The following is a 26,592-nucleotide window of genomic DNA, read 5'->3' as shown; positions in this document are numbered from 1 at the left end:
TCCACGACCCAGCACTGGATCATGATGTGAAGTCTGAAAACCACTGGCACAGAGCATCTGCACTAGCGGTGCTACAGTGGTGCAGCTACATCAGTACAGCAGTGCCGCAGGTGCGATTCTAATGTAGACGAGCCCTCAGAAGAATCCTTCAACATTGAAAAAGATCTCATTTTGTATGATGCTGTATCTTAGTCACCCCTTGATCATATGGCCTCAAATGTTCACAACAAATTCTACTCTGGTCCTTTACCTGAGCTACTACATTTCAGGCCAACCTGATGGCTTTTGTAGATTTTAGATTTTGCAAAATGCAGCTCTGAAAACTATGTGAACGGTGACTTCTACCAGTGCAGCTAATCCTAGAAGTATGGGTATAGCTACACTATTACAAAAATCTACAATGTAGGCAAGACCTTACATGAAACCTTCACTATGGAGCAGTTAGATTCCATTCCATAATACAGAGTTTCTGTTAAATACTTAAAATGAAAAAGAACAACCAATTCCAAAATGTAGTAACCCATTCAAGGTCAAACCAAGTGGCCTTAGAATGAGTTGCCAATTCAATACTGGTATTGAACATTTTTCAGATGTGGCTTATTCTATTTCTCCCATCAGTGCACCCCTAAATTTCCCATTAGTATCACTAAGATTTATGAATAATTCCCAACTGTTTTTTTATTAAACCTCAGTCACTTTTGAAAATGAAATGTATTATTCTGGAACCCAAAACAACACATCTCAGTGATTTGTTGGTAAGTGGCAACGGTTCATTTTTAAACTATAATATTCTCCTACTTTATAACAGGCCTCCATTTTGGTGCAGACAAGGCATTCTACCTCAAATCTCTTTTTCAACTGAAGTCCTGGCCGTATTTTTTTGGCTTTTTAGTACTCTAGTGTGGCAGGCTGAAAAGAACTGTATTTTAACTGTATAAAAATTAAACATCCAAGTCTTCGGATTGCATTGTATGCATTTGAACAACTGGAACTCTTCAGCTTTGTCTGTCCAGCTGTTCCTTACCCTGTTTTTAGGGCAAATACTGAAAGAGCCAGGTATCTGGGGCCAAATTGCGATCTGCCTTGCCACTGGGGGTTATGCCTTGTGTGATCCACCTGAAGAATAGGCACAATAATGGTCTCTACGAGCAGGGACTACTTACTCCTTCCACACTGAAGAAAATAAATCACCTTAAAGGAGGTAGGGACCAGGAGAAACCATGGTCATGCTTCTCGTCATACCAGCCAGTGGGACCTTATAGATGGGCCCTACCAAATTCATAGCCATGAAAAATGTGTCACAGACCGTGAAATCTGGTCTCCCCCCATGAAATCTGTTTTTTTGTGTGCTTTTACCCTATATTATACAGATTTCACGGAGGAGACCAGCATTTTTCAAATTGGAGGTCCTGACCCAAAAGGGAGCTGCAGGGTGGGGGTCGCAAGGTTATTTTAGGGGGGTCACGGTATTGCCGCCCTTACCTCTGTGCTGACTTCAGAGCTGGGCAGCCGGAGAGCAGTGGCTGTTGGCTGGGCATCCAGCTCTGCAGGCAGCAGTGCAGAAGGAAGGGTGGCAATACCATACCATGCCATCCTTACTTCTGTGCTGTTGCTGGTAGCAGCCCTGCCTTCTGAGGTGGGCTCCTGGCCAGCAGCCACTGCTCTCTGGCCGCCCAGCTCTGAAGTCAACACTGCTGCCAGCAGCAGCACAGAAGTAAGGGTAGCAGTATGCAAACTCCCTACAATACCCTTTCAATACCCCCCACCCACAACTCCTTTTTGGGTCAGGATACCCCCTACAATAACAACACTGTGAAATTTCAGATTTAATTAGCTGAAATCATAAAATTTACTATTTTAAAAATCCTATGACTGTGAAATTGACCAAAATGGACCATGGATTTGGTAGGGCCCTACTTATAGACAATGTCATGTGTAAATCCCTATACACGCCAGGCAGTTTTGAGAGAGATACAATTTGTCTTAGTGCTTCCCCCTGCGTGGAGCGGCTCTACACTGCCTCCAACAAATTGTACAAACTGCATGGCCTAGCCCATTATTTGTAAGCCCATTATTATATTACATAGAGTGCTGAAGGATTTTAATTTGCTTTGCTTTTCAGAAGTAGTTTCACACTATGTAATCACTAAAATAATAAGTGTTTGGATTTGTGATTTGCTCCCAGTGAAGGCACTGGCAAAACTCTCATTGATTCTTGGAGAATGGAAAGGGTCCATAATCACTGACATTTAGCTGCTCACATATTAAAAATACCTAAATGTAGCCTACTATTTGTGTCTTAATAGAAAACTACCCTTCTGGGCATCTTACTCAGGGAATCTACTCAGACAGAGAAAAGGAGTGAGATTCTGGGCCTGGACATAGAACACCCAAAGATTCACCCAAAGGTGTGTGATTCTTTAAATTTTGTTTTTTAGGGCTCTGGGACAAGTAGGATAACAAATAAGTTATTAAAATATAAATTGGGTAGACTATTCTCTTGTTTATAAACTAACATTTCTCATACCATTTCTTGTCCAAAAATGCTCTTTCTAATACTTATACAGCTTGGAGACTCCAAATGAAATCCTGGCCTCATTGAAGCCAATGGCTAAACTTGTATTGAATTCAATTGGTCCAAGATTACACCTCATGTCTTTTTTACTAATCATTGTGATACATTCATATCTGAAACCCATGACCAAAATGATCGAACTTAAATATCCAAGTCCATGTTTAGTTACCTAAATCATTGGTCTGGGCATTAGCTGCTGCTACTGAAGCCAGCACCTCTGAAATCCAAGCTACTTATGTATGCAGCCTACTTCATTTAGTAAAACTGCCCACTGTGTTTTGAATGGTCTATAAACAACCACATTCTCTCTAAATGCAAACATTTTAAAATCAATATGAAAGTGTGCCTAGTCCTGCTATTCACTGTGTGGATACTTACACAAAAAGGATGATTCCTGTGTTGGCTAATGCAAAGGCAAGGCCTAAAATTCCACTACCCATAATGGCATTGCTGAGATTAAAGACAGACATTCGCAATGAGGTTGTTCCTGGAATCTGGACATAGGAAAAATGGACATATAAATAGTTTAGAGTTCATTGTACAATGCACATATACTGTGAATTCCAAGTTTCATGTTATAGGAAGTAAAAGTAATTACTGCTACAGCAAAGATACAGTAGAAAAATACAAAGCAAGATTTGAAAGAGAATAAATCCTAGTGAACCTTTTCACATGGACATTCCAATTACTGCCTTATGGAAGGGATAAATGCACTTATAGAACAGAAATTGTGTGGGCAATATATATTGTTTTAAACATTTTCAGTATTTTTAAAAATGCGTTCCATTAACCACAGGAGCTGATTTTCAGAGGTGCTGAGAACATGCAGCTCCCCCTGGCTCAGCTGGAGTTGTAGGCGCTCAGCACCTCTGAAGAGCAGATCTAAGGGTTGTATAGTTCACAGTCAACAGTATATTGAGAAAGAGACAAACAGACAGACTTACATATTCATCACATTTCTTTTTTTCCAAGTGACTGTTCGTGAGACTTCTTCGGCTCTCCCGATCCGAAATAAACTTGCTGAAAAGAAGTCAGAGAATACATTTTCTATCATGAGGACATATAGAATATGAATATACACTTTAATGCTACAAACACAGCATGGTTTGATACCTGCAAAAGGGGGTCAAACTTAGCTATTTAAAGGGTTATAATGAGCCTGATGATGTTTCATTTACACTTGTGTAAATCAGGAGTCAGTGGAGTTACACTAGAGTGAGAACAGAACCAGACCTAACAAATATAGAAAGCTATTCCTGGATCTTTAGTAAAAGAGAAGTACTGCTTCTGTAGACACGATGGTAATTAATCTGCATACACATTAACAGAACATATTAGTCCAGATTCTCTGGAATGGTGTGCCTGCTGGTAGATTTTAGCTATAAAGACAACAAATCCAGTCATGGGAGGCTCATCCCACTGTAGGGGATCTTCTAGTGTTGTATAGCTACCCAATTTCTCTGCTCTGGCGTAAGAGGTACAGCTGAGGGAAATGAGCATGACTGGGATGTTCCTATGCCCTGTAGATCCTAGGCTGCCATACAGAAGCCAATAGGAGCTGGAGTTAAACTGTGGGATTAGCCTTGAATTCAGACAGCCCAGGATGGGGGAGAGCACATCCACCTCCTGAGCTGCATTGGGTGTTCCATGGGTGTAGCCAAGAATCTGGGCTTTAGTATTTCCATCAAAGCCATCTTCTAGGGCCCTGGCAAAGCCAATGATTTAGCTCATTGTCCTGTAAAGTTCAGTTTAGTTTAGCTTAGGAAAGCACTAACGGAAGAGCTGCTCTTTAGAGTGATATAGCTGTCTTTCTCCATACTCTTCACATGTGCTGTTTTGCTTTGTCATCACAATGTGCACATTAGAAATCTATTGCCACTAGGACAACAAAAGCATCCTGCTATTTTTCTGTCCATCCCCTGCCTTTGTGCTTCACCATCTTGGAATATATTTCTTGCATTTATTTTCTCCCACTTCTTTTCTCTGCTGAAATCTTTTAGATTGTGTAACCCTTGGCCCGGTTGTTTAGTTTTTGCAGTGTCCCTAATTTCCTTGTTAACTTACACATGGATCTCTGGGCCCTAGCTATTGCATCAACCAGTATGCAAATTTAATTCCTAACCATGTGTTCCTACCCCTTTTCAAAGATTGCTTTAGATAATTTTAGGCGATTCTTTTAACAAACACCAAACCAAAACCAACACCACTCTGGGTGGCTTTACTTAAAAAATATCATCCACAACAGTTCCCTGCATTTCAAAGCATTCAATGAGCTAACATCCCCAGGTCAGGGACATACAGTTCTAATTTAACTGTAAATATGTAATAAACTCTGAATCAAACCATGTATTATATTAATACATCAAAAAGTATTGTGGGCTATCTTTAGGGCTTTATCTTTTTGGGGGCTCATTTTTGGGAGTTATTTTAAACAATTTTTGAGTTCTATGTCGATGTCCAAAAATCCAGGGTTTTGGGGTTCTTTTTGATACTGTAATGAGAAGCTTTTTCAGGTACTTCCCAAAGGATCTATTTTCATTTTTATTATATGTATAAAAATGAATTACATGTTAGATTAACCTTTGCATCCTTGTCATTGAACCTCTGGTTTAGCATTTAGTGTTTGTTTCCTGGTGCATTTTAACATAGCACTGTTTTAAGCAGCAGTACATTAGAGCACACTAGGGAACCTTTAGTGCACACCAGCAGAGTCTACACAAACCAATTAATGTGTGCTTTAGAAATCACACCCCATGGTTTGCATTACTGCTCCATGTAGGCAGGCCCTTAAATACAAGCCAGGGAGCAGGGACATTGTCTATATAAAACAAACTGCACATGGGGTGAAATCAGCATGAATTGAGTAACCGTTTCTGGGGGTTTTCTGGTATCTATTGGATAAACACTGATTTCCTTTACTTATTCATTTTATTTATATTTTTAGTACCGGGGTGTGTTTGTGTGTGTGTGTGGGGGGGAGTTAATCAGTGTTTACTGGTTAAAGTCTTAAATCAGACGCCTTAGGTATATTATACCTCTGCACCTTTCAATGTAAAGTTTTATTAAACTTCTCACTACCCTGGCTATGACCTTCTTACTGGCAATACATGATGAGAACGTGGTGTTGTTTTAACTATGGGCCATATTCAGATAGCTGTATATCCACTGTCTTCAGTGGTGTTAAATAGGGGATGCATTTAGTCTACTAACTTTACAGTTCTCTTTAAAAATGATTTTCTGTGCTCTGTCTGTGGTTTCGGAAGGATACACCTCTGATGGAAAATATCTTGAAAAGTCTTAGTCATCATCTCTGCTGTATAATTCCCTTTTAAGTTTACCCCTTAAACCCAGACAAACTTAGACACATATATTGCTGTTAAAATGTACTTAATCCCAATGCTAGTTTTACAGATTTGACTCACATCTATCAGATTGGTCTGACTTGGCTTATCTACGTCTGAATCAACTATTTCATTTCTCATACATTTTAAAAACTATCCATTTTCAGAAAGTTACAGCAAGTGAAGACAGAAAGACAGTTGCAGTGTCAATGCCAAGAGTCCTGAGATCTGTTGGGGGTAGACAGCAGATTCCCCTTCTAGTTACATACGAGGTGCAAATCAGCCACCCTCTTTCTGAGGGAGAACCCACATTTTATTGCTCAATATGCAGATTTTTTGTTTTCATTTAAAATAGAATTTGGCCCTGGGCTTCTAGTGAGTTGGAACTTGTATACTTTGGATGTATTTTTTAAGCCACATTGCTGAACGTAGGCTGTTGAATGGGAAGAGTTTACATGGCACTCAGATGCTCTCACTGAAAAACCCTGCATGTGGTGTAATAAGGAGCACAGAGAGGAGCTTTGTTTCCTCTGGACGTGTTGCTAGGAATGTCTGAGGGGTGTGCTTGCTTCTGCCAGTCAGAGATTCTGCCTTTTTCCAGACTTAGAGTTAAGACAGAGACAATATTTCCTACAATATCATCTTTTTCCTCCCCCTCTGCTCAACCCTAGCGATTAGTCCATTTAATAATTATAGAAATAAAAATCCTGTCGTTTACAGGTTTATTATCATTATCATCCTTTATATTAAGACTCCATTAAAATAATTTATAAAGGGTTAATAAATGAGTAATACATATTTTAAGATTGTTACAGACCTGAATAGTATGCATTATAGATGGTTATAGGCACATCAACTGAAGATGTTACAGATAGTTATAAGCAGAACTGCTGGGTGGGAATTTTCCATATAAGAGATTTTTTTTTTTTATGGAAGATGCAGTTCCCACAAAACTGAAATCCTCCACATGCAAATTTCAGTTTTACCAAAATTTTGCAAATTTTAATTGGGAAAAATCAAAATTAATTATTTTGTTTAAGGTCTGTTGGACCACAATTGAAATATTTTTGGTTTGGTGAATTGGCTCAAAATGTTTTGTTTAGAGACAGTTCTACAATAACTTCATTTTTCTCCTGTGCCACATTGCCTCAAGGGAGTTGAAGTGCAGGGCCCAATTCTTCCTCATAGGCTGGGCTCCTGGCCTGGCCTACATCTCCCATGATGCAACACAGACTCTTCTAAGACTCTGACCAAGCTGTTTGTACATCATGGGATCACATGACAGTAGGTGCATCATGGGAGTAGTAGTCAGGCCAGGGAGCCTGACCCTGAGGGCATCGAGTTTCCGAACTACAACTCTGACGAGGCAATGTGGCACCATCAGAAAATGTAGTTTAATGTTGAACTGACTTGAAATGAAGCACTTTGGGTCAGTTCAACAAACTGATTTGAAATTTTTCAGAATATTTGATTCTCTGAAAAAAATCGGTAGTTCAATTTTTTGTCCCAATTTGGGATGAAAACAAATGTTGAAATACTGGAATTTCCCACTGGATGAAAATTCCTATTTGTCCTCAGTGCTATCTATAAGCCGTAGTTATAAGCAACTGACCTTTTGGATTTTATAACAATTGAGTATTCATTTCTTAAGACATCTATTAGTCTTTTGTTAACCCTTTATAACTGGAAACTTTATAAATAGAACCATAACATAAAATGTGATAATTAGCTCCCACAGAGAGTGGAGACCATAGTGCAAAGTGCTACACAAACACATAGTAAGACAGTCCATGTTCTTAATGCCTTTATGACTTGTTAACCTGCTTGGAATTCTTTGTTTCAAGCAGTTTGTTCATTGTCAAAAGACACCATTGATTGCTGTATATTCCTGCTCCTCTTTCATTCTTCATTTTAACACTTAGTGCATCACAACTGCACATGAACAGATTTTATAAAACTCTATATATTTACAAAAGAATCTGTAAACTTAAAAATAATCAGTTCATACTGATAGTAGGTCCATATTTGTATATGGCTCACAAAGAACGTCTTAACCCATTTTTTTTCTCTCTATCACTGTGCTAAAGCTTAGGCTCCATCCATTTCGGGGCTCAAACAAGTTTAAAGGACCGCATGTAAACATGGTCTTCATCTGGAGTTTTAAAAACAGCTTAGACGGTGGTCATTTGGTAAAAGTGATGTCCCTTTAACTGAGTTAGTGCTTGCCTACATGGTTCAACAGTGTGTATTACAGGGATGTGATTTCTAAGGTGCACTAATATGTCGCCAAGAATTGGTCCATGTAGACCTTGCTGGTGTGCACTAAAGGTTCTCTAGAAAGAAAAGGAGTACTTGTGGCAACTTAGAGACTAACAAATTTATTTGAGCATAAGCTTTCATGAGTAGTGTAGGGAACCTTTCATGTGCACCGGTAAGGTTTACAAGGGCAAATTAATGAGCAACACGTGAGCGCATACTGCCTCACCATGTAGACAAGCCCTTAGCTAAACTGGTTTTAAAGCCTGCTTAAACAAAATGGCTGACTCCACTGTGTTAAACCTAATTAGTCAGAAGTGTTTTTAGACAGTGCCTTAATTGCTTGGCAAGGGTTTCTAACTTATACAAAGGTGACAATCCTGTATCATGCTGCATCCTCCTAAATTGATGTCTAGCATAGACACTGATAAAGATCTCCAATGTGAGCAGAGACAAGAATGCATAAGACTCTTTGTGCTGGCTCCCACTACAAAACAACCATGTCTGAGCACAACTATCATGTTAGCTGGCCTGTGGATGACCATGGTTTATTGGTTGGCATAGACCAGGACAAACTGCATTCGGCATTGTGTCAGCTAACTCAGCTACCTCATTGAGGGTTTAATCACAGTTAGTGATAAGAGGCGAAACACAACTTTTTCTTGTCTACACAGCCCAAACTGTGTTCAACATCATGCCAACTAACACACTGGCTAGCAATTGTATTCAGACACAGTAATGTGCTGTAATACAGACCACGTGCATGGTTAATGGAGCACCAATAAGGGGATGCCTGGAAGTGGGGATAGTTGGCAGTAATGAATATTTCTGTACAGACCTTTCACTAGGAAACTCAGGCCTTGTCTACACATGGAGTTGTTCCTGATTAACTTCTGGTGGGTTGCGCTAAACAAGTACTTGGCACTCTTATTTCAGAATAAGAATGTCCACACATGGAGTTAATGAGAACCAGGAACAACTTAATTTGTAGACAAGCTCTCAGTGTCATAATGCAGGTGGTTAGTTTCAAGTTCAAACACAGAATAAACCCATCCAAGCTTATATGAGATTTTATTTTTAGGCCTACAAACCTTTAGTTGAAGCCCAAAGCAATGTCTGGCTGTGTCTGGAGAATTTTTCAAGTGGAATTTTGTGATTTTGTTTTGATTTAAAAACAGACACTAGTGTCTGTTGCCTCTCAGGCAGATCTTCCCTCAGAAATCCTTGTAAACCTTGCTTTGTGTTGAACCCTCATGAAAACATATGCCCCACAAAGAGCTGTAAGTAACTCAGGCTTAATGTGAAACGTAGGGTGAAAAACCAACAAGCCAAAACAACCAAAAAAACAAAAAACAAAAAAATTGTGGAAAATGATAGGTCTGATCCAAAGCCTGTTAAAGTCAATGGAAAAACACCTACTGACTTCCGAGGGCTTTAGAGATTCACTTAGCCCTAGGTCACATGTGAGATGGCACCAAAGGTGGCACCAGATATAGCTATCAACCTGCTAGTATACAGGAGAAATGCATGAGTCATAATGGTGATTGGAAGGGACAAACAGCCTCACCTCAGTCCCTGGAAAAATCATGGAGCAGGTCCTCAAGGAATCAATTCTGAAGCACTCAGAGGAGAGGAAAGTGATCAGGAACAGTCAGCATGGATTCACCAAGGGAAAGTCATGCCTGACTAATCTAATTGCCTTCTATGACGAGATAACTGTGGAGGAGGGGAAAGCAGTGGACATGTTGTTCCGTGACTTTAGCAAAGCTTTTGACACGGTCTCCCACAGTATTCTTGCCAGTAAGTTAAAGAAGTATGGGCTGGACAAATAGACGATAAGATGCATAGAAAGCTGGCTAGATTGTCGGGCTCAACAGGTAGTGATCAATGGCTCCATGTCTAGATGGCAGCTGGCATCAAGTGGAGTGCCCCAAGGGTTGGTCCTCGGGCCGGTTTTGTTCAATATCTTCATTAATGATCTGGAGGATGGTGTGGATTGCACCCTCAGCAAGTTTGCAGATGACACTAAACTGGGAGGAGAGGTAGATACGCTGGAGGGTAGGAATAGGATACAGAGGGCCCTAGACAAATTGGAGGATTGGGCCAAAAGAAATCTGATGAGGTTCAACAAGGACAAGCGCAGAGTCCTGCACTTAGGACAGAAGAATCCCATGCACCGCTACAGACTAGGGACCGAATGGCTCGGCAGGAGTTCTGCAGAAAAGGACCTAGGGGTTACAGTGGACGAGAAGCTGGATATGCGTCAACAGTGTGCCCTTGTTGCCAAGAAGGCCAATGGCATTTTGGAATGTATAAGTAGGGGCATTGTCAGCAGATCGAGGGACGTGATCGTTCCCCTCTATTCGACATTGGTGAGGCCTCATCTGGAGTAGTATGTCCAGTTTTGGGCCCCACACTACAAGAAGGATGTGGAAAAATTGGAAAACGTCCAGTGGAGGGCAACAAAAATGATTAGGGGACTGGAACACATGACTTATGAGGAGAAGCTGAGGGAACTGGGATTGTTTAGTCTGCGGAAGAGAAGAATGAGGGGGGATTTGATAGCTGCTTTCAACTACCTGAAAGGGGGTTCTAAAGAGGATGGATCTAGACTGTTCTCAGTGGTAGCAGATGACCGAACGAGGAGTAATGGTCTCAAGTTGCAGTGGGGGAGATTTAGGTTGGATATTAGGAAAAACTTTTTCACTAGGAGGGTGGTGAAACACTGGAATGCGTTACCTAGGGAGTTGGTGGAATCTCCTTCCTTAGAAATTTTTAAGGTCAGGCTTGACAAAGCCCTGGCTGGGATGATTTAGTTGGGGATTGGTCCTGCTTTAAGCAGGGGGTTGGACTAGATGACCTTCTGAGGTCCCTTCCAACCCTGATATTCTATGATTCTATGAAACAGAAGGGGAATGACTCCTCTATGAAGAAGCATGAAAACAGCATTGCTGAATGGAATGCTATCTATATGTCATTTATATAAATAGAAACTAATAAACCACCCTTATAGGGTGGGGCCCAATCCCGCTTCCACTGAAGTCAGAGGGAGTTTTGCCACTGACTCCAGCAGGAGCAGGCTGGGGTTTTAGTGTCAATGTGGTAGGCCAACATTTGTTAAGAGTGGAACTCTTGGAAACTCATGCTCTTAGAAGAGGTGAGGGATGCAAGCACTGTAGCGATACAGTAGCATCCGTCTCCTGTTAAGGCCCTCTCTGGATACCTGTCTACGAATGCATCCCCTGGCCGAGCTTACAGCCATGCATCTCCATGCATCTGAAGAAGTGGGTTTTTTACCCATGCAAGCTTATTTCCAGATAAATCTGTTAGTCTTTAAGGTGCCACTGGACTTCTCATTGTTTTTGTGGATACTGACTAACATGGCTACCCCTCTGAGCCATGGCTCAAAGATTTTTCATTTTGGAACCCGCCCCCACGCCCGGTGAGCTGGTTTCTGGAATGCTTCAATCTACTATGAGAGGCAGAAGAAGGCTGAGAAAAGTAGGGGAAATCTTTTCTGTTCTTAATTACATTTTTTTTTTGTTAATTTGCCCCCACTCTGACCCAACTATTCTTTTTTCCCCTCAGGCACCCTGCACCATTTGAACTCCTCCTTCCCAGCTCCATCCCCAACCTGAGCTTTGCTGTCCTTCCAGCTGCAGCATATGCTTTGATGGTCAATGTCAGCTCTCACTACTACTGCTGTTCAAAACATGCATAAGATTCTCTTCACAGAGACTTCCCCCACCATTGGTAGAGGAGTTTGCACTACATTGTGGAACAGCGGTGGGCCCAAGAACCCCAGGGAATAAGTAGGAGGCCAGGGACTTCTGTGTGAAGACTCTGGATCACTGGTATCTCGCATGACTGCACCTGCAGAAGTCACACTGACAGAGCTCTCACAGCTGGCAGCTGCTGCCCCAAGCACTTCCCCTTAAAGGGGTATATCCACTATGGTGGTGGATGGCACAGAAAGATAAGACACCCAGGACTGCATTGTCTTTGCACCCTGAGCTTCACAGGAAGGGCTGGCTGACAGTGTGCATCCCCCACTAGCCTGCCCACTCTTCCCCCAGCCTGATCCCTCCTCCTGCATTGATCTCAGCACTGGGAAGGCTTTTGGCAAGGTATGGGGAAAGAAAAAACTCTTCCACAGAGGCAGCTGACACCCTTTTCACACCGGGGTCAATCTCCTCCCCATGCAGATCTAAGCAGTAAAATCAGCCTCTAAGTGCCTGTTCCTGCAAACATTTGCTACCTATTGTCTGTCAGTAGGGTGGCAGAATAAGGCAGTTTTTAGTCCAGATCCTGTAAGTAGATCCATGAAAGTGGACACCTGAAAGTACTCCAGCAGAGTCCCATTACAGTCAACAGGACGGTATGTGGGCACAGGGGTCCACACTAACCTAGTTACTTGGGAAATTTGGGAACCTTCAACTGCTCCTTTTCTTTCTCTCACACCACCTTTGTTCTGCAAAATTTGAATGAAGTTTCAGAGGAAGAGGGTAACTTCTTGTTTCCAGCTCAAAAACCCCACAGAAACAGCCTGCCACTCTAGTCCAACAGCAGATCCTTACCATAAATATGAAGGCTATTCAGAACCTGAAAATTTAACTCTTTACCTTGCAATAAGCTTGGAAGGGTTTATTATGACAGGAACAATATTGTTCTATTTTACTAAATTAACAAAAAGTTTATAAAAAAATGCTATAATAATTTTTAAGTAATTATGTAATAATTGCATTTTACTTTAATTGTTGAGCAGAGAATATTTTTTTTCACATTTAAATTTGAACATTAGTTACAAATCGGTCACTTTTTCTAAAAGTGCATTTTCTATTAGACTTAGGAGCAAAGGTTTGATATACATTCTCATTTGCAGAGAGTTTTAAACATAGACAGGAAGATATGATCTACATTTCTTGTCAACAGCATGAGTTATAAATTCACAGAAGCCTAAAGAACATTTTTGTGGCCATTGTGGTTACATACATCAGATTGTGGAACAACCTTTATTGAAAATCCTATATCTTTGCCCAAAATGTTTCTGTCGGTCTAATGTTATTATTTCATTTTTTGTATTGTATATGTAGATATTTTGAAATTTTAACATTTTATGCGTTTTATTAGACTCATTTGAAAAATTTAAAACAATGAATAAATTGCTACTCTGTTTGCTTTATCTGCTGTTGCAACCTATGCCCAACAGATGTCACATAAGAAATTCAAATTACATCTTCAAATGGAGCATGACTCGGTAATGAATAATGCAAGAGAGATACTGAAAATTAGAATGCTGTTTTTAAACAGTGTGTTTCACAGGATAGTCAGCATCAGTGGAAAAATACTCACCTATTTATCTGGCCATTTTCTACCTCTGTAAAATCATTTGAATCATTGCTGATGTTATCATCCTCAGGGACAGTCATATTCTGCAACTCAGTTAATTCTAATCCGCTTTTGAAAGGCATCGTGAGCTAGGAAGTATAAGTATCCAAATGTTTATCCAAATAATAGTGTATATTTTGTAGGTAGACAGTAGCCACAACGTGAGCTCGAAAACCTAAAATGCAGTAAGAAAAACAAGATGTATGCAGTATTCTAATAAGATTAGAGTGAAATCTATACAAAAGAATGCCTTTATCAAGCAACCTCATGTCCGCAGGAACCAACCCAGATTATATCCCAAATGTATTGTATAGGTGGAGTAAAAGGTTCCTCCATCTTAATTAGAAGTACACCTCCACTGCTTAATTTGTGCCAAGGCTTAGCCCAAGCACCTCTAGGCTTGGCAGTTCACAGCCCCGGCACCTCTGGACTTGCCACATCAGTTATGAAAGTAAAAATTTTGCTTGAGCCCCAGCACCTAATTGCTTGAGCCCTGACACCTCTTTCATTACAAATTAAGCACTGAACACCTCTGTTTAAGTAACAACATTTTGTCAATCCCATTGACTGCTTATGACAGGTTTGGCTGTGTTTACATTTATAAAATAGTGAACAAATTAGTAACACACAACTTCAAAAAATAGGTTTATAACCTAGTAGTCAAGGAAAAAGTTCTAGCCCTGGTCTACACTAGGATTTTAGGTCGAATTTAGCAGCGTTAAATCGATGTAAACCTGCACCCGTCCACACGATGAAGCCCTTTATTTCGACTTAAAGGGCTCTTAAAATCGATCTCCTTACTCCACCTCTGACAAGGGGATTAGCGCTTAAATTGGCGTTGCCGGGTCGAATTTGGGGTACTGTGGACACAATTCGACGGTATTGGCCTCCAGGAGCTATCCCAGAGTGCTCCATTGTGACCACTCTGGACAGCACTCTCAACTCAGATGCACTGGCCAAGTAGACAGGAAAAGAACCGGGAACTTTTGAATCTCATTTCCTGTTTGGTCAGCGTGGCAAGTTGCAGGTGACCATGCAGAGCTCATCAGCAGAGGTGACCACGATGGAGTCCCAGAATCGCAAAAGAGCTCCAGCATGGACCGAACGGGAGGTACGGGATCTGATCGCTGTATGGGGAGAGGAATCCGTGCTATCAGAACTCCATTCCAGTTTTCGAAATGCCAAAACCTTTGTCAAAATCTCCCAGGGCATGAAGGACAGAGGCCATAACAGAGACCCGAAGCAGTGCCGCATGAAACTTAAGGAGCTGAGGCAAGCTAACCACAAAACCAGAGAGGCAAATGGCCGCTCCGGGTCAGAGCCCCAAACATGCCGCTTCTATGATGAGCTGCATGCCATTTTAGGGGGTTCAGCCACCACTACCCCAGCCGTGTTGTTTGACTCTTTCAGTGGAGATGGAGGCAACATGGAAGCAGGTTTTGGGGATGAAGAAGATGATGATGAGGAGGAGGTTGTAGATAGCTCACAGCAAGCAAGCGGAGAAACTGGTTTTCCCGACAGCCAGGAACTGTTTCTCACCCTGGACCTGGAGCCAGTACCCCCCAAACCCACCCAAGGCTGCTTCCTGGACCCAGCACGCGGAGAAGGGACCTCCGGTGAGTGTACCTTTTAAAATACTATACATGGTTTAAAAGCAAGCATGTGAAAGGATTAATTTGCCCTGGCATTCGCGGCTCTCCTGGATGTACTCTCAAAGCCTTTGCAAAAGGTTTCTGGGGAGGGCAGCCTTATTGCGTCCTCCATAGTAGGACACTTTACCACTCCAGGCCAGTAACACGTACTCGGGAATCATTGTACAATAAAGCATTGCAGTGTATGTTTGCTGGTGTTCAAACAACATCCGTTCTTTATCTCTCTGTGTTATCCTCAGGAGAGTGAGATATCATTCATGGTCACCTGGTTGAAATAGGGTGCTTTTCTTCAGGGGACACTCAGAGGTGTCCATTCCTGCTGGGCTGTTTGCCTGTGGCTGAACAGAAATGTTCCCCAATGTTAGCCATGGGGAGGGGGGAGGGTTGAGGGGGAGGCAAAATGCGACCTTGTAAGGAAAGCACATGTGCTATGTATGTAATGTTAACAGCAAGGTTTACCCTGAAAGAGTGTAGCCACTGTTTTATAAAATGTGTCTTTTTAAATACCGCTGTCCCTTTTTTTTTCTCCACTAGCTGCATGTGTTTCAATGATCACAGGATCTTCTCCTTCCCAGAGGCTAGTGAAGATTAGAAAGAAAAAAAACACACTCGTGATGAAATGTTCTCTGAGCTCATGCTGCCCTCCCACGCTGACAGAGCACAGACGAATGCGTGGAGGCAAATAATGTCAGAATGCAGGAAAGCACAAAATGACCGGGAGGAGAGGTGGCGGGCTGAAGAGAGTAAGTGGCGGGCTGAAGACAGGGCTGAAGCTCAAATGTGGTGGCAGCGTGATGAGAGGAGGCAGGATTCAATGCTGAGGCTGCTGGAGGATCAAATCAGTGTGCTCCAGTGTATGGGTTGAGCTGCAGCAAAGGCAGCTGAAGCACAGAATGCCACTACAGCCCTTGTGTAACCAACCGCCCTCCTCCCCAAGTTCCATAGCCTCCACACCCAGATGCCCAAGAACACGGTGGGGGGGGCCTCCGGCCAACCAGCCACTCCACCACAGAGGATTGCCCAAAAAACAGAAGGCTGGCATTCAATAAATTTTAAAGTTGTAAACTTTTAAGTGCTGTGTGGCATTTTCCTTCCCTCCTCCACCACCCCTCCTGGGCTACCTTTGTAGTCATCCCCCTATTTGTGTGATGAATGAATAAAGAATACATGAATGTGAAGCAACAATGACTTTATTGCCTCTGCAAGCGGTGATCGAAGGGAGGAGGGGAGGGTGGTTAGCTTACAGGGAAGTAGAGTGAACCAAGGGGTGGGGAGTTTCATCAAGGAGAAACAAACAGAACTTTCACACCGTAGCCTGGCCAGTCATGAAACTGGTTTTCAAAGCTTCTCTGATGCGTGCCGCGCCCTCCTGTGCTCTTCTAACCGCGCCCTCCTGTGCTCTTCTAACCGTGTCTGGCTGTGCGTAACCAGCAGCCAGGCGATTTGCCTCAACCTCCCACCCCGCCATAAACGTCTCCCCCTTACTCTCACAGATATTGTGGAGCACACAGCAAACAGTAATAACAGTGGAAATATTGGTTTCGCTGAGGTCTAAGTGAGTCAGTAAACTGCGCCAGCGCGCCTTTAAATGTCCAAATGCACATTCTACCACCATTCTGCACTTTGTCAGCCTGTAGTTGAACAGCTCCTGACTACTGTCCAGGCTGCCTGTGTACGGCTTCACGAGCCATGGCATTAAGGGGTAGGCTGGGTCCCCAAGGATAACTATAGGCATTTCAACATCCCCAACAGTTATTTTCTGGTCTGGGAATAAAGTCCCTTCCTGCAGCTTTTGAAACAGACCAGAGTTCCTGAAGATGCGAGCTTCATGTACCTTTCCCGGCCATCCCACGTTGATGTTGATGAAACGTCCCTTGTGATCCACCAGAGCTTGCAGCACTATCGAAAAGTACCCCTTGTGGTTTATGTACTCGGCGGCTTGGTGCTCCGGTGCCAAGATAGGGATATGGGTTCCGTCTATGGCCCCACCATAGTTAGGAATCCCATCCACTATGACCTGCACATTTCCCAGGATCACTACCCTTGATATCAGCAGATCTTTGATTGCGTGGGCTACTTGCATCACAGCAGCCCCCACAGTAGATTTGCCCACTCCAAATTGATTCCCAACTGACCGGTAGCTGTCTGGCGTTGCAAGCTTCCACAGGGCTATCGCCACTCGTTTCTCGACTGTGAGGGCTGCTCTCATCTTGGTATTCATACGCTTCAGGGCAGGGGAAAGCAAGTCACAAAGTTCCATGAAAGTGCCCTTACGCATGCGAAAGTTTCGCAGCCACTGGGAATCGTCCCAGACCTGCAACATTATGCGGTCCCACCAGTCTGTGCTTGTTTCCCGAGCCCAGAATCGGCATTCCACAGCATGAACCTGCCCCATTAACACCATGATGCATGCATTGGCAGGGCCCATGCTTTCAGAGAAATCTGTGTCCATGTCCTGATCACTCACGTGACCGCGCTGATGTCACCTCCTCACCCGGTATCGCTCTGCCAGGTTCTGATGCTGCATATACTGCTGGATAATGCGTGTGGTGGTTAATGTGCTCCTAATTGCCAAAGTGAGCTGAGCGGCCTCCATGCTTGCCTTAGTATGGCGTCCGCACAGAAAAAAGGCGCGGAATGATTGTCTGCCGTTGCTCTGACGGAGGGAGGGGCGACTGACGACATGGCTTACCTGGTTGGCTTATAGGGAATTAAAATCAACAAAGAGGGTGGCTTTACATCAATGAGTATTTCAGGCAGGACTTCACGGAGGGTTCCAATAAGAAATGGTGCACCTAAGTAATTGTTCTTACTGGAACAAGCAGGTTGGTCTGGCCTCTGATTGATACATGGCTGGATTTACCTCGCTGCACCTTCTCTGTGAGTGACTGCAGTGTGACCTAGAGGAATGAGTCCCCTAGACGGGGGAGGGGGTGAAGCAAATGAGTACAAAACAAATCTGGTCTATTTCTTGTTTTGATCAACTCCATCTATCTTTTACATCTTTGGCTGGCAGCAGACAGTGCAGAAGGACTGCAAGCCATCCACATCTCATGGCTGCTCGGCAGAAGATGGTGCAGTAGGACTGCTAGCCATCCTCATCTCTTGCCTGCCTGGTAGAAGATGGTACAGTAGGACTGCTAGCAATCCGTATTGCCTGCCTGTTCACCATAAGATGGTTCAATAGGACTGACTGCAGGACTAAAGAGAATGACCTGGTCAAGTCACTCCAAATTTAGTCCCTGCACCCACGTCTGCCCAGGCACTCCTGGCCAACGTGGCCAGGAGCACCTCGGACATGACGATGACAGCTACCAGTCATACTGTACCATCTGCTGCCACAAGCCAATGGGTTGATGCTGCTGTGTATCAATGCAGTACCACGTCTGCCAGCACCCAGGAGACATACGGTGACGGTTACCTGAGCAGGCTCCATGCTTGCCGTGGTATGGCTTCTGCACAGGCAACTCAGGAAAAAAGGTGCGAAACGATTGTCTGCCCTTGCTTTCATGGAGGGAGGGAGGGAGGGAACGGGGGCCTGACGATATGTACCCAGAACCACCCGCGACAATGTTTTAGCCCCATCAGGCATTGGGATCTCAACCCAGAATTCCAGTGGGCAGCGGAGACTGCGGGAACTGTGGGATAGCTACCCACAGTGCAACGCTCTGGAAGTCGACTCTAGCCTCGGTACTGTGGAAGCACTCCGCCGAGTTAATGCACTTAATGCACTTAGAGCATTTTCTGTGGGGACACACACGCTCAAATATATAAAACCAATTTCTAAAAAACCGACTTCTATAAATTTGACCTAATTTCGTAGTGTAGACATACCCTTAGTGTGCTAGTTCGAGCCCCAGCTAGTTGTCATGCCTTTGTTTTTTTCTCATGTTGTCTCTCTCCTGCTTTTAATATGCATATAAAAGGTCCCATTCAATATAATTTTCATTATTAGTGTCCACATTAGTACCAAATGAAGGCAACACAGGGATATCATCACTGCAGTTTTCTTTCCATGAAATAGCTTCATTCCAGTTATTTGAGTACACTACTATCTGGAGATAAAGATTCAGACCACAAACACTCCTCTGATTGAGAAATCAAATCCCTACATTCATGGACAGTCTGAAGAGAGAATAATCTGTGTCTTGTATCCAGCAATTGTTAAGCTATCAACTGAGAGAAATAAATCAGTCTCTCCACTGGGAGAAGATGCAGCACCTGAGGCAACTAAAAAGAACACCTGTGTGGAATTGGTTTAATCCACTACAATAAAATACATTTCCTCTTCAGAAATGTGGATAATTTGAAAGGCCATACTTTCACCTCTATGATTACAATTCATCACCCCAAGACCATATGTATTTGAGAATCAAAGAACTCTGGAACTCAACTGCCCCACCATCCCAACAAGCTTTTGAAGATAAAGTGTCATTAAGAAACAGTTCCAGTAAATGGCTGATATGTTGTGCAACTTCTCTAAACCCAGCAATTTTTCTGTAATGAGAGGGTTACTGACGATACCAGACTAACCTGAGGATATTGGGGGCGGGATCTCTGAAGCCGTCAGAGCTCCCTCAAAAAAAAAAAAAAAAAGCAACCCTCAGAATATTCAGGCATAACTAAGGAATCAGGGCTGTCCCTAGTTTTTGCAGGACCCTACATGAATATGTGAGGCCCTATTTCAATTCCTGTCCAACTATTACTGCCTCCTATCTATATCAAATAAACAGAATCCAAGGCTGCTGCTTACCCTACATCCTCATTGTATTTGAAAACACTTAGCAGAGGTTGGCAGCTTCACTTTAAATAATCTCTCAAAATCTCTTCAAAGGTATAATAAAATCTTATATTGAGTTTCACAGGTGTCGTTAGACAGATAATTTTCTTATCCCTGGGGTTTTGAAAATCCACCTTTTGAATTTTCAAGAGCAAAGTTTAAGATTAAAAAAAAACAAGGAATCCCCCTATTTCAAACAAATTTCCTTGAAAAAAAGCACTTGAAAAAGTAAACAGGCCTAGCTGAAGTGGCTTTTGCTAATTCTAAAGAAAGACCCATTTATCCCATGACGTACAATGACAGTAAAAACAATTTAAACATGAATTAGGGCTACTTAATAAATACAGTACGATCTACCTATAAAAATTCCTGATAAAAAAGACTAAAGCCAAAAGTTTCAAAAATGGATGCCTAAAGTTAGGCTCCTAAATGCATCTACACACAAAAGTTGTACTGCTTTAATTATTCTGGTATACCAACTCAATAGTTAAAGCAGTACAAACCCCTCAGCGTGGACCAAAAGTTATATCAGTACAAGCTAATTTCATACTTATAGCTATTCCCATACAGAAAGAGGAATAAGCTATACCAGTATGAAAAACTTTTTATGAGTATAACCACCTCCATGCTGCGGGCTGTATTGGTATAACTATCTCAGATTTGAAAAAAAAAATCACACTCCTAAAAATAGTTAGAAAGAAAGCACCTCAACTCCAGCTGAGTTGTTTTTTTAGGCCTGTCTACACAGGGAAATATACCAACATAATTATATCTCTGTAGTTTCACAGGTATAACTCAGTCTGTGGACACTCTTATAATTATACTTGTATCTATCAAAGATAGATGGCCCCTGCCACCACAGTACCTGAGCACCTCACACTCCTTAATGGATTTAACCTCAAAACACCCCTTTGAGGCAGTACTATTATTCCCATTTTACAGATAAGGAACTGAGGTACAGAGAGGCTAAGTGACTTGCCTGTGGTCACCCATGAAGTCAGTGGTGGAGCAGGGAATTGAACCAGCATCTCGCAAATCTGAGGGTGGTGCTCTTACCACTGAACCATCCTTCCTCTATTATAAATATGCCAATAAATTTCCATCTGTGTGAGAAAGTTGCATCAGTCACAGCCTAACGTGTGAATTTAAAGTGATTTACTTAAACCCATACAACCATGTGTGGACCCTTTTATTTTGGTTTAAAACAGGCTCTTTTTTCCCCTCTCGCTCCAGTTTCGCTGAAATAGATTGGAAATAGGTTTATGCTAAAATGAAATTAACCACTCTTAAAAGGATTTATTATTATTCATTGTTTGGGTTATCATAGCATGTAGGAGCCCCAGTAATGGCTCAGGGCCCCGCTGTGTTAGGAGCTGTACAAAAAGAGAACAAAAAGAGTGTCCTGCCCCAAAGAACTTACAATCTAAGGACCTGTCTACACTTGCAAGTTTCTGTGCAGTAAAGCATCTTTCTGCATTGTAACTCCTGAGGTGTACACACTGCCAAGCCACTTAGTGCGCAGAAACTGCACAGTTGCAGCATTGTAACAAAACTACCCCGACAAGAGGCGTAGAGCTTTGTGCACCAGGGCTACAGTGCCACAGTGCCAGTGTAGACACCCTGGTCGATTACAGCGCTACGATTGGCCTCTGGGAGGTGTCCCACAATGCCTGTTCTCACCTCTCCGGTCATCAGTTTGAACTCTACTGCCCTGTCCTGAGGTGATCTACCGTCATCCCCTCCCCTTAAATTCCTTGGGAATTTTGAAAGTCCCCTTCCTGTTTGCTCAGTGACGTGTGCAGTGGTCTCAGCGCATCTTTCCAGGTGACCATGCCTACTCCATACACGAGGCGATCCCCTGCTTGGAGCAATACCAAGCTACTGGACCTCATCAGCATTTGCGGAGAGGAGGCTGTCCAGTCCCAACTGCACTCCAGCCATAGGAATTATGATACCTGCAGACAGATTTCACGATGCATGACAGAAAGGGGCCATGTGTGTTGCAAACAATACTGCTTCTGTAAAATGTTGCATTTTGGCTTCACAGATACGACCTTGGGAGCCCAGCCTCCCTCTTTGTTATTGTCGGCTGAAAGGCTGTGCAGAATTAGAAAGTGGTCACGAAGAACTAAAAAGGACTTTCTGCGTGAGGTCATGATGCATTTCGCGGCCGAAAAACAAAAATTGAAGGAGTGGCGGGACAGCGAGAAGAGGGACCGAAAGGAGAACATGGCGCGCCAGAATGAAGCCACAGAGCGGCTCTTAAACATTATGGAGCATTAAGCGGACATACTCCAGGCACTGCTAGCACTGCGAATCGAGCAGCTCCGCGCCCACCCTCCCCTGCAGCCGCTGTCGCTAAACTCTTTCCCATTCGCCCCAACACACACTCTTATCAACCTCCTGTTTCCAGTCTGTACCCACTGCATTCCACTCCTCCCCCATCACAGTCCAGCCCTGCGGACTCTCACTACCCACTGCACTCAACACCCCTCCCTCTGCAGTTTAGCCCTGCTGAAGTACAGTACCCACTGTACTGTACTCCAAAGGAGAAGGTTGGATATGAGAAGTCGACATACACAAATCTTTAACCGTCCCAAGATCCCACCTCCTCCTGGGACCCTCACTTCCCCCATCCCCCTCAGTGCTGATGTGTTTTTTTGGTTGTCTCTCTCCTCCGGTTGTTGATTTTTAATAAAAGAATTGTTTTGGTTTGAAAGCAATCTTTATTCCATTAATTGAAAGCAAACAGAGCCCTGCAAAGCAACAGGCAATTTTCTTAAACCTTCACAGTGCATTATCTGCACCAATCACAATCACCTCCTAGCATTACAAGCACTGCACTCCTGAGCATAGCAACAAATATTAGTGGCTTTCAGCTTCAAATTGTTACCTCAAGGCATCCCTGATCCTTATGGCCCTGTGCTGTGCCCCTCTAATAATCCTGGTCTCTGGCTGTTCAAATTAAGCGTCCAGGCGCTGAGCCGCAGAGGTCCAGCCCTGAGTGAAGCTTTCACCCTTCCCTTCACAAACCTTATGGACCATACAGCACACAGCTATAAGCATAGGAATATTGTCATCGGCCAGGTCCAGCCTCCCATATAGGCAGTGTCAGTGGGCCTTTAAACAGCCAAAAGCACACTCAACAGTCATTCTGCACTTACTCAGCCTTTTGTTGAACCGCTCCTTGCTGCTGTCAAGGTGCCCTGTCAAGGTTCCTTCCCCACTCTGAACTCTAGGGTACAGATGTGGGGAACTGCATGAAAGACCCTCTAAGCTTATTTTTACCAGCTTAGGTTAAAAACTTCCCCAAGGTACAAACTTTGCCTTGTCCTTGAACAGTATGCTGCCACCACCAAGCGTTTTAAACAAAGAACAGGGAAAGAGACCACTTGGAGACGTCTTCCCCCAAAATATCCCCCCCCCCCCAAGTTCTACACCCCCTTTCCTGGGGAAGGCTTGATAATAATCCTCACCAATTGGTACAGGTGAACACAGACCCAAACCCTTGGCTCTTAAGAACAGTGAAAAATCAATCAGGTTCTTAAAAGAAGAATTTTAATTAAAGAAAAAGTAAAAGAATCACCTCTGTAAAATCAGGATGGTAAATACCTTATAGGGTAATCAGATTCAAAACATAGAGAATCCCTCTAGGCAAAACCTTAAATTACAAAAAGATACAAAAACAGGAATATACATTCCATCCAGCACAGCTTATTTTACAAGCCATTAAACAAAAGAAAATCTAACGCATTTTCTAGCTAGATTACTTACTAACTTAACAGGAGTTGGAAGGCTTGCATTTCTGATCTGTTCCCGGTAAAAGCATCACACAGACAGACAGAACTGTTCCATCCCCTCCAGATTTGAAAGTACCTTGTCCCCTCATTGGTCATTTTGGGTCAGTTGCCAGTGAGGTTACCTTACCTCCTTACCCTTTACAGGTGAAAGGGTTTTGCCTCTGGCCAGGAGGGATTTTATAGCACTGTATACAGAAAGGTGGTTACCCTTTCCTTTATATTTATGACATGCCCTGTGAATGGCTTCATAAGCCATGGCATTAAGGGGTAGGCAGGGTCTCCCAGGATCGACTTCCCCCTACGGTGATCATCTGGTCCAGGAAGAAAATTCCTACTTGCAGCTTGCAGCTTCCTGAACAGGCCAGTTTTCCGAAAGATGCATGTGTCATGCACCTTTCCTGACCAGCCTGCGTTAATACCCATGAAACATGCACAGTGATCTACAAGCACCTGGAGAACCATAGAGAAATACCCCTTCCGATTAATGTACTCGGTGGCTAGGTGGTTTGATGCCAGAATTGGAATATGCATGCCATCTATCGCCCCTCTGCAGTTAGGGAAGCCCATTTGTGCAAAGCCATCCACAATCTCATGCACGTTGCCCAGAGTCACGGTCTTTCGGAGCAGGATGCAATTAATGGCCCTGCACACTTCCGTCAACACAAGTCAAATGGTCGACTTTCCTGCTCCGAACTGGTTAGCGACCGATTGGTAGCAGTCTGAAGTAGCCAGCTTCCACAGTGCAATCGCCATGCACTTCTCCAGCGACAGGGCAACTCTCATTCTCGTGTCCTTGTGCTGTAGTTGCTGGGGTGAGCTCAACACACAGTCCCATGAATGTGGCTTTCCTCATTCGAAAGTTCTGCAGCCACTGCTCTTCATCCCAGACATGCATGACTATGTGATCCCACTACTCAGTGCTTGTTTCCCAAGCCCAAAAGCGGTGTTCCACTGTGGTAAGCACCTCCGTGAATGCCACAAGCAATCTCATGTCGTAGCTAGTACGCGTGGCGAGATCAATATCGCACTCCCCTTGCCTTTGTGGTTTAAGGAATAACTCCACTGCCACTCATGACGTGTTAGTGAGAGCGAGCAGCATATTGGTCAACAGTGCGGGATCCATTCCTGTAGACTGAAGAGGCAGAGCGTGCAGTACACAAACCATTGAAAGATGGTGCCAAATGCAAATGGAAGAACAAGGATTGTTGGAATGCAAAGCAATGCATTATGGGGTATTGGGACAGGATCCAGGATGCCCCGTGACCCCCTCCACCTTCCCACAACTCTTAGCGGCAGAAGAGGAAGAGATGCTCTGTGGGATAGCTGCCCAGTGTGCACCGCTCCGAATATCACTGCAAGTGCCACAAGTGTGAACACGCTATTGCGCAGGCAGCTGACAGTGTGAACACACAATAGCGGTTTCCCTTCAGCGCTCTCTGAATGGCGCTGTAACTGCCGGTGATGTAACTCTGCCAGTGTAGACATACCCTAAGGATAAAATCAGAGGCAACAGATGGAGACAGACGGGGAAGTCAAGGGACCAATGAGTCAATATTGGTAAGCATGATAGACATTGGTCTCAGCACAACAGAAGTCTAACCATTGTGAGTTTTGGTAGACATCATGGCAAAGAAGAATGTTTAAGTAGGGATTTGAAGGAGAACAGTGAAGTGCTTTGCAGATGTTTACAGGGACATTTGTGGGTGGAGCAGCATAGGAGAAAGCACAAAGATGCTTGTTTGAAAGTTTGACAAGTGGACATTGGAGGTTGACATCCTTATTCCATGGGCCTACTGGAGGAAGGAGTCAACCTACTGATCCTGAATGAGAGATGACAAGTAGGGTAGGGATAGGCCACGAAGATCTTGAAAGTGAAAAGTGTCCACACAAAGGTTTGCCCAAGTTTGACTAAAATCAATTTAAAAACGGATTTAAATTAAATTGGTGCAACATTCTCATGCAGACATGACCTTAAGGTCTGTTCTGCAAATACTAGTTAACCAGCACAGACCACAGTACCCTGAGTAGTCCCACTGAAGCATTTGCAGAATTGCCTTTACATTGCCTGTGCTTTAGAAAGTTAGCATTTAGTAATCCCAACTAAGTGATGAAATTAAAACTTCACTGAGATGAACAGAGTGCTGGGGAACAGAATTCACAGATCACTGAGGTAAAGCTCACATTCCTTGCTTCTGCTAGTGTTGAGCTAAAGAGCTGCAAATCAGGACTAACAGGGCAGAAGTGCATTGACTGATTTGTGAAGGTTCTCTTAGTAATGAAAAAGCCGCGAACCTTTTTAAAATGAATATTTAGATTATATGGAAAATTGGTTTAACAATATAGGGTGAAATTCTGGCCCCAATGAAATCAATTGACTTCAGAGGGGTCAGAATTTCACCCAGAGACCCTAATCCTGCAACACTGTGTATGTGGGCATATACTTGCACCTTATGGCGGTCCCCATGGGTGCAGGGTCCACCCCATGCTGTAACTTGCAGGATTGGGGCCATAATGCTTATAAGACCACAGTATCTCATCAAGAAGTTCATTCTTAAGTATATAAAAATTCACATTAACATCAACAAAATAACTCAACAGAAATAGAGTCATTCATTCCAACTCAGACGAGGGGCTATTTCTTTCATCAAAACAAACAAATACATGAATTTTCAAACAAGAGTTATGAGGCACTATGGACTCTAGAGGACAGATAAGAACTGGAAGTCTCGAGACCTGTATTCTTGGCCTGACTGCCATTAACTCATTGTGAGTCTTTGGGCAAGTGACAACTATCTAATCC

The 26,592-nt window shown here is 43.3% G+C and overlaps 1 protein-coding gene across 2 annotated transcripts in view; it reads right to left on the bottom strand.

Moving 5' to 3' along the window:
* SLC38A1 (solute carrier family 38 member 1) overlaps positions 1-26,592 on the bottom strand; it is a 68,477-nt gene that overhangs the window by 28,919 nt on the left and 12,966 nt on the right. For both annotated transcript variants that reach the window (XM_073327992.1, XM_073327993.1), the window contains exons 2-4: positions 13,525-13,735; positions 3,520-3,595; positions 2,954-3,069 (exon numbers count right to left, since the gene is read on the bottom strand). In XM_073327992.1, coding sequence (XP_073184093.1) covers positions 2,954-3,069; positions 3,520-3,595; positions 13,525-13,643 — 311 coding nt within the window. In that variant the 5' untranslated portion in view covers positions 13,644-13,735. The remainder of the gene's footprint in view (positions 1-2,953; positions 3,070-3,519; positions 3,596-13,524; positions 13,736-26,592) is intronic.

This window comes from Lepidochelys kempii, chromosome 1 (genome assembly GCF_965140265.1).
Source record: "Lepidochelys kempii isolate rLepKem1 chromosome 1, rLepKem1.hap2, whole genome shotgun sequence".
Classification (NCBI taxonomy): Eukaryota; Metazoa; Chordata; order Testudines; family Cheloniidae; genus Lepidochelys; species Lepidochelys kempii.
The sequence above is the reverse complement of the archived record's forward strand: the minus strand, read 5'-3'. Positions and strand labels throughout refer to the sequence as shown.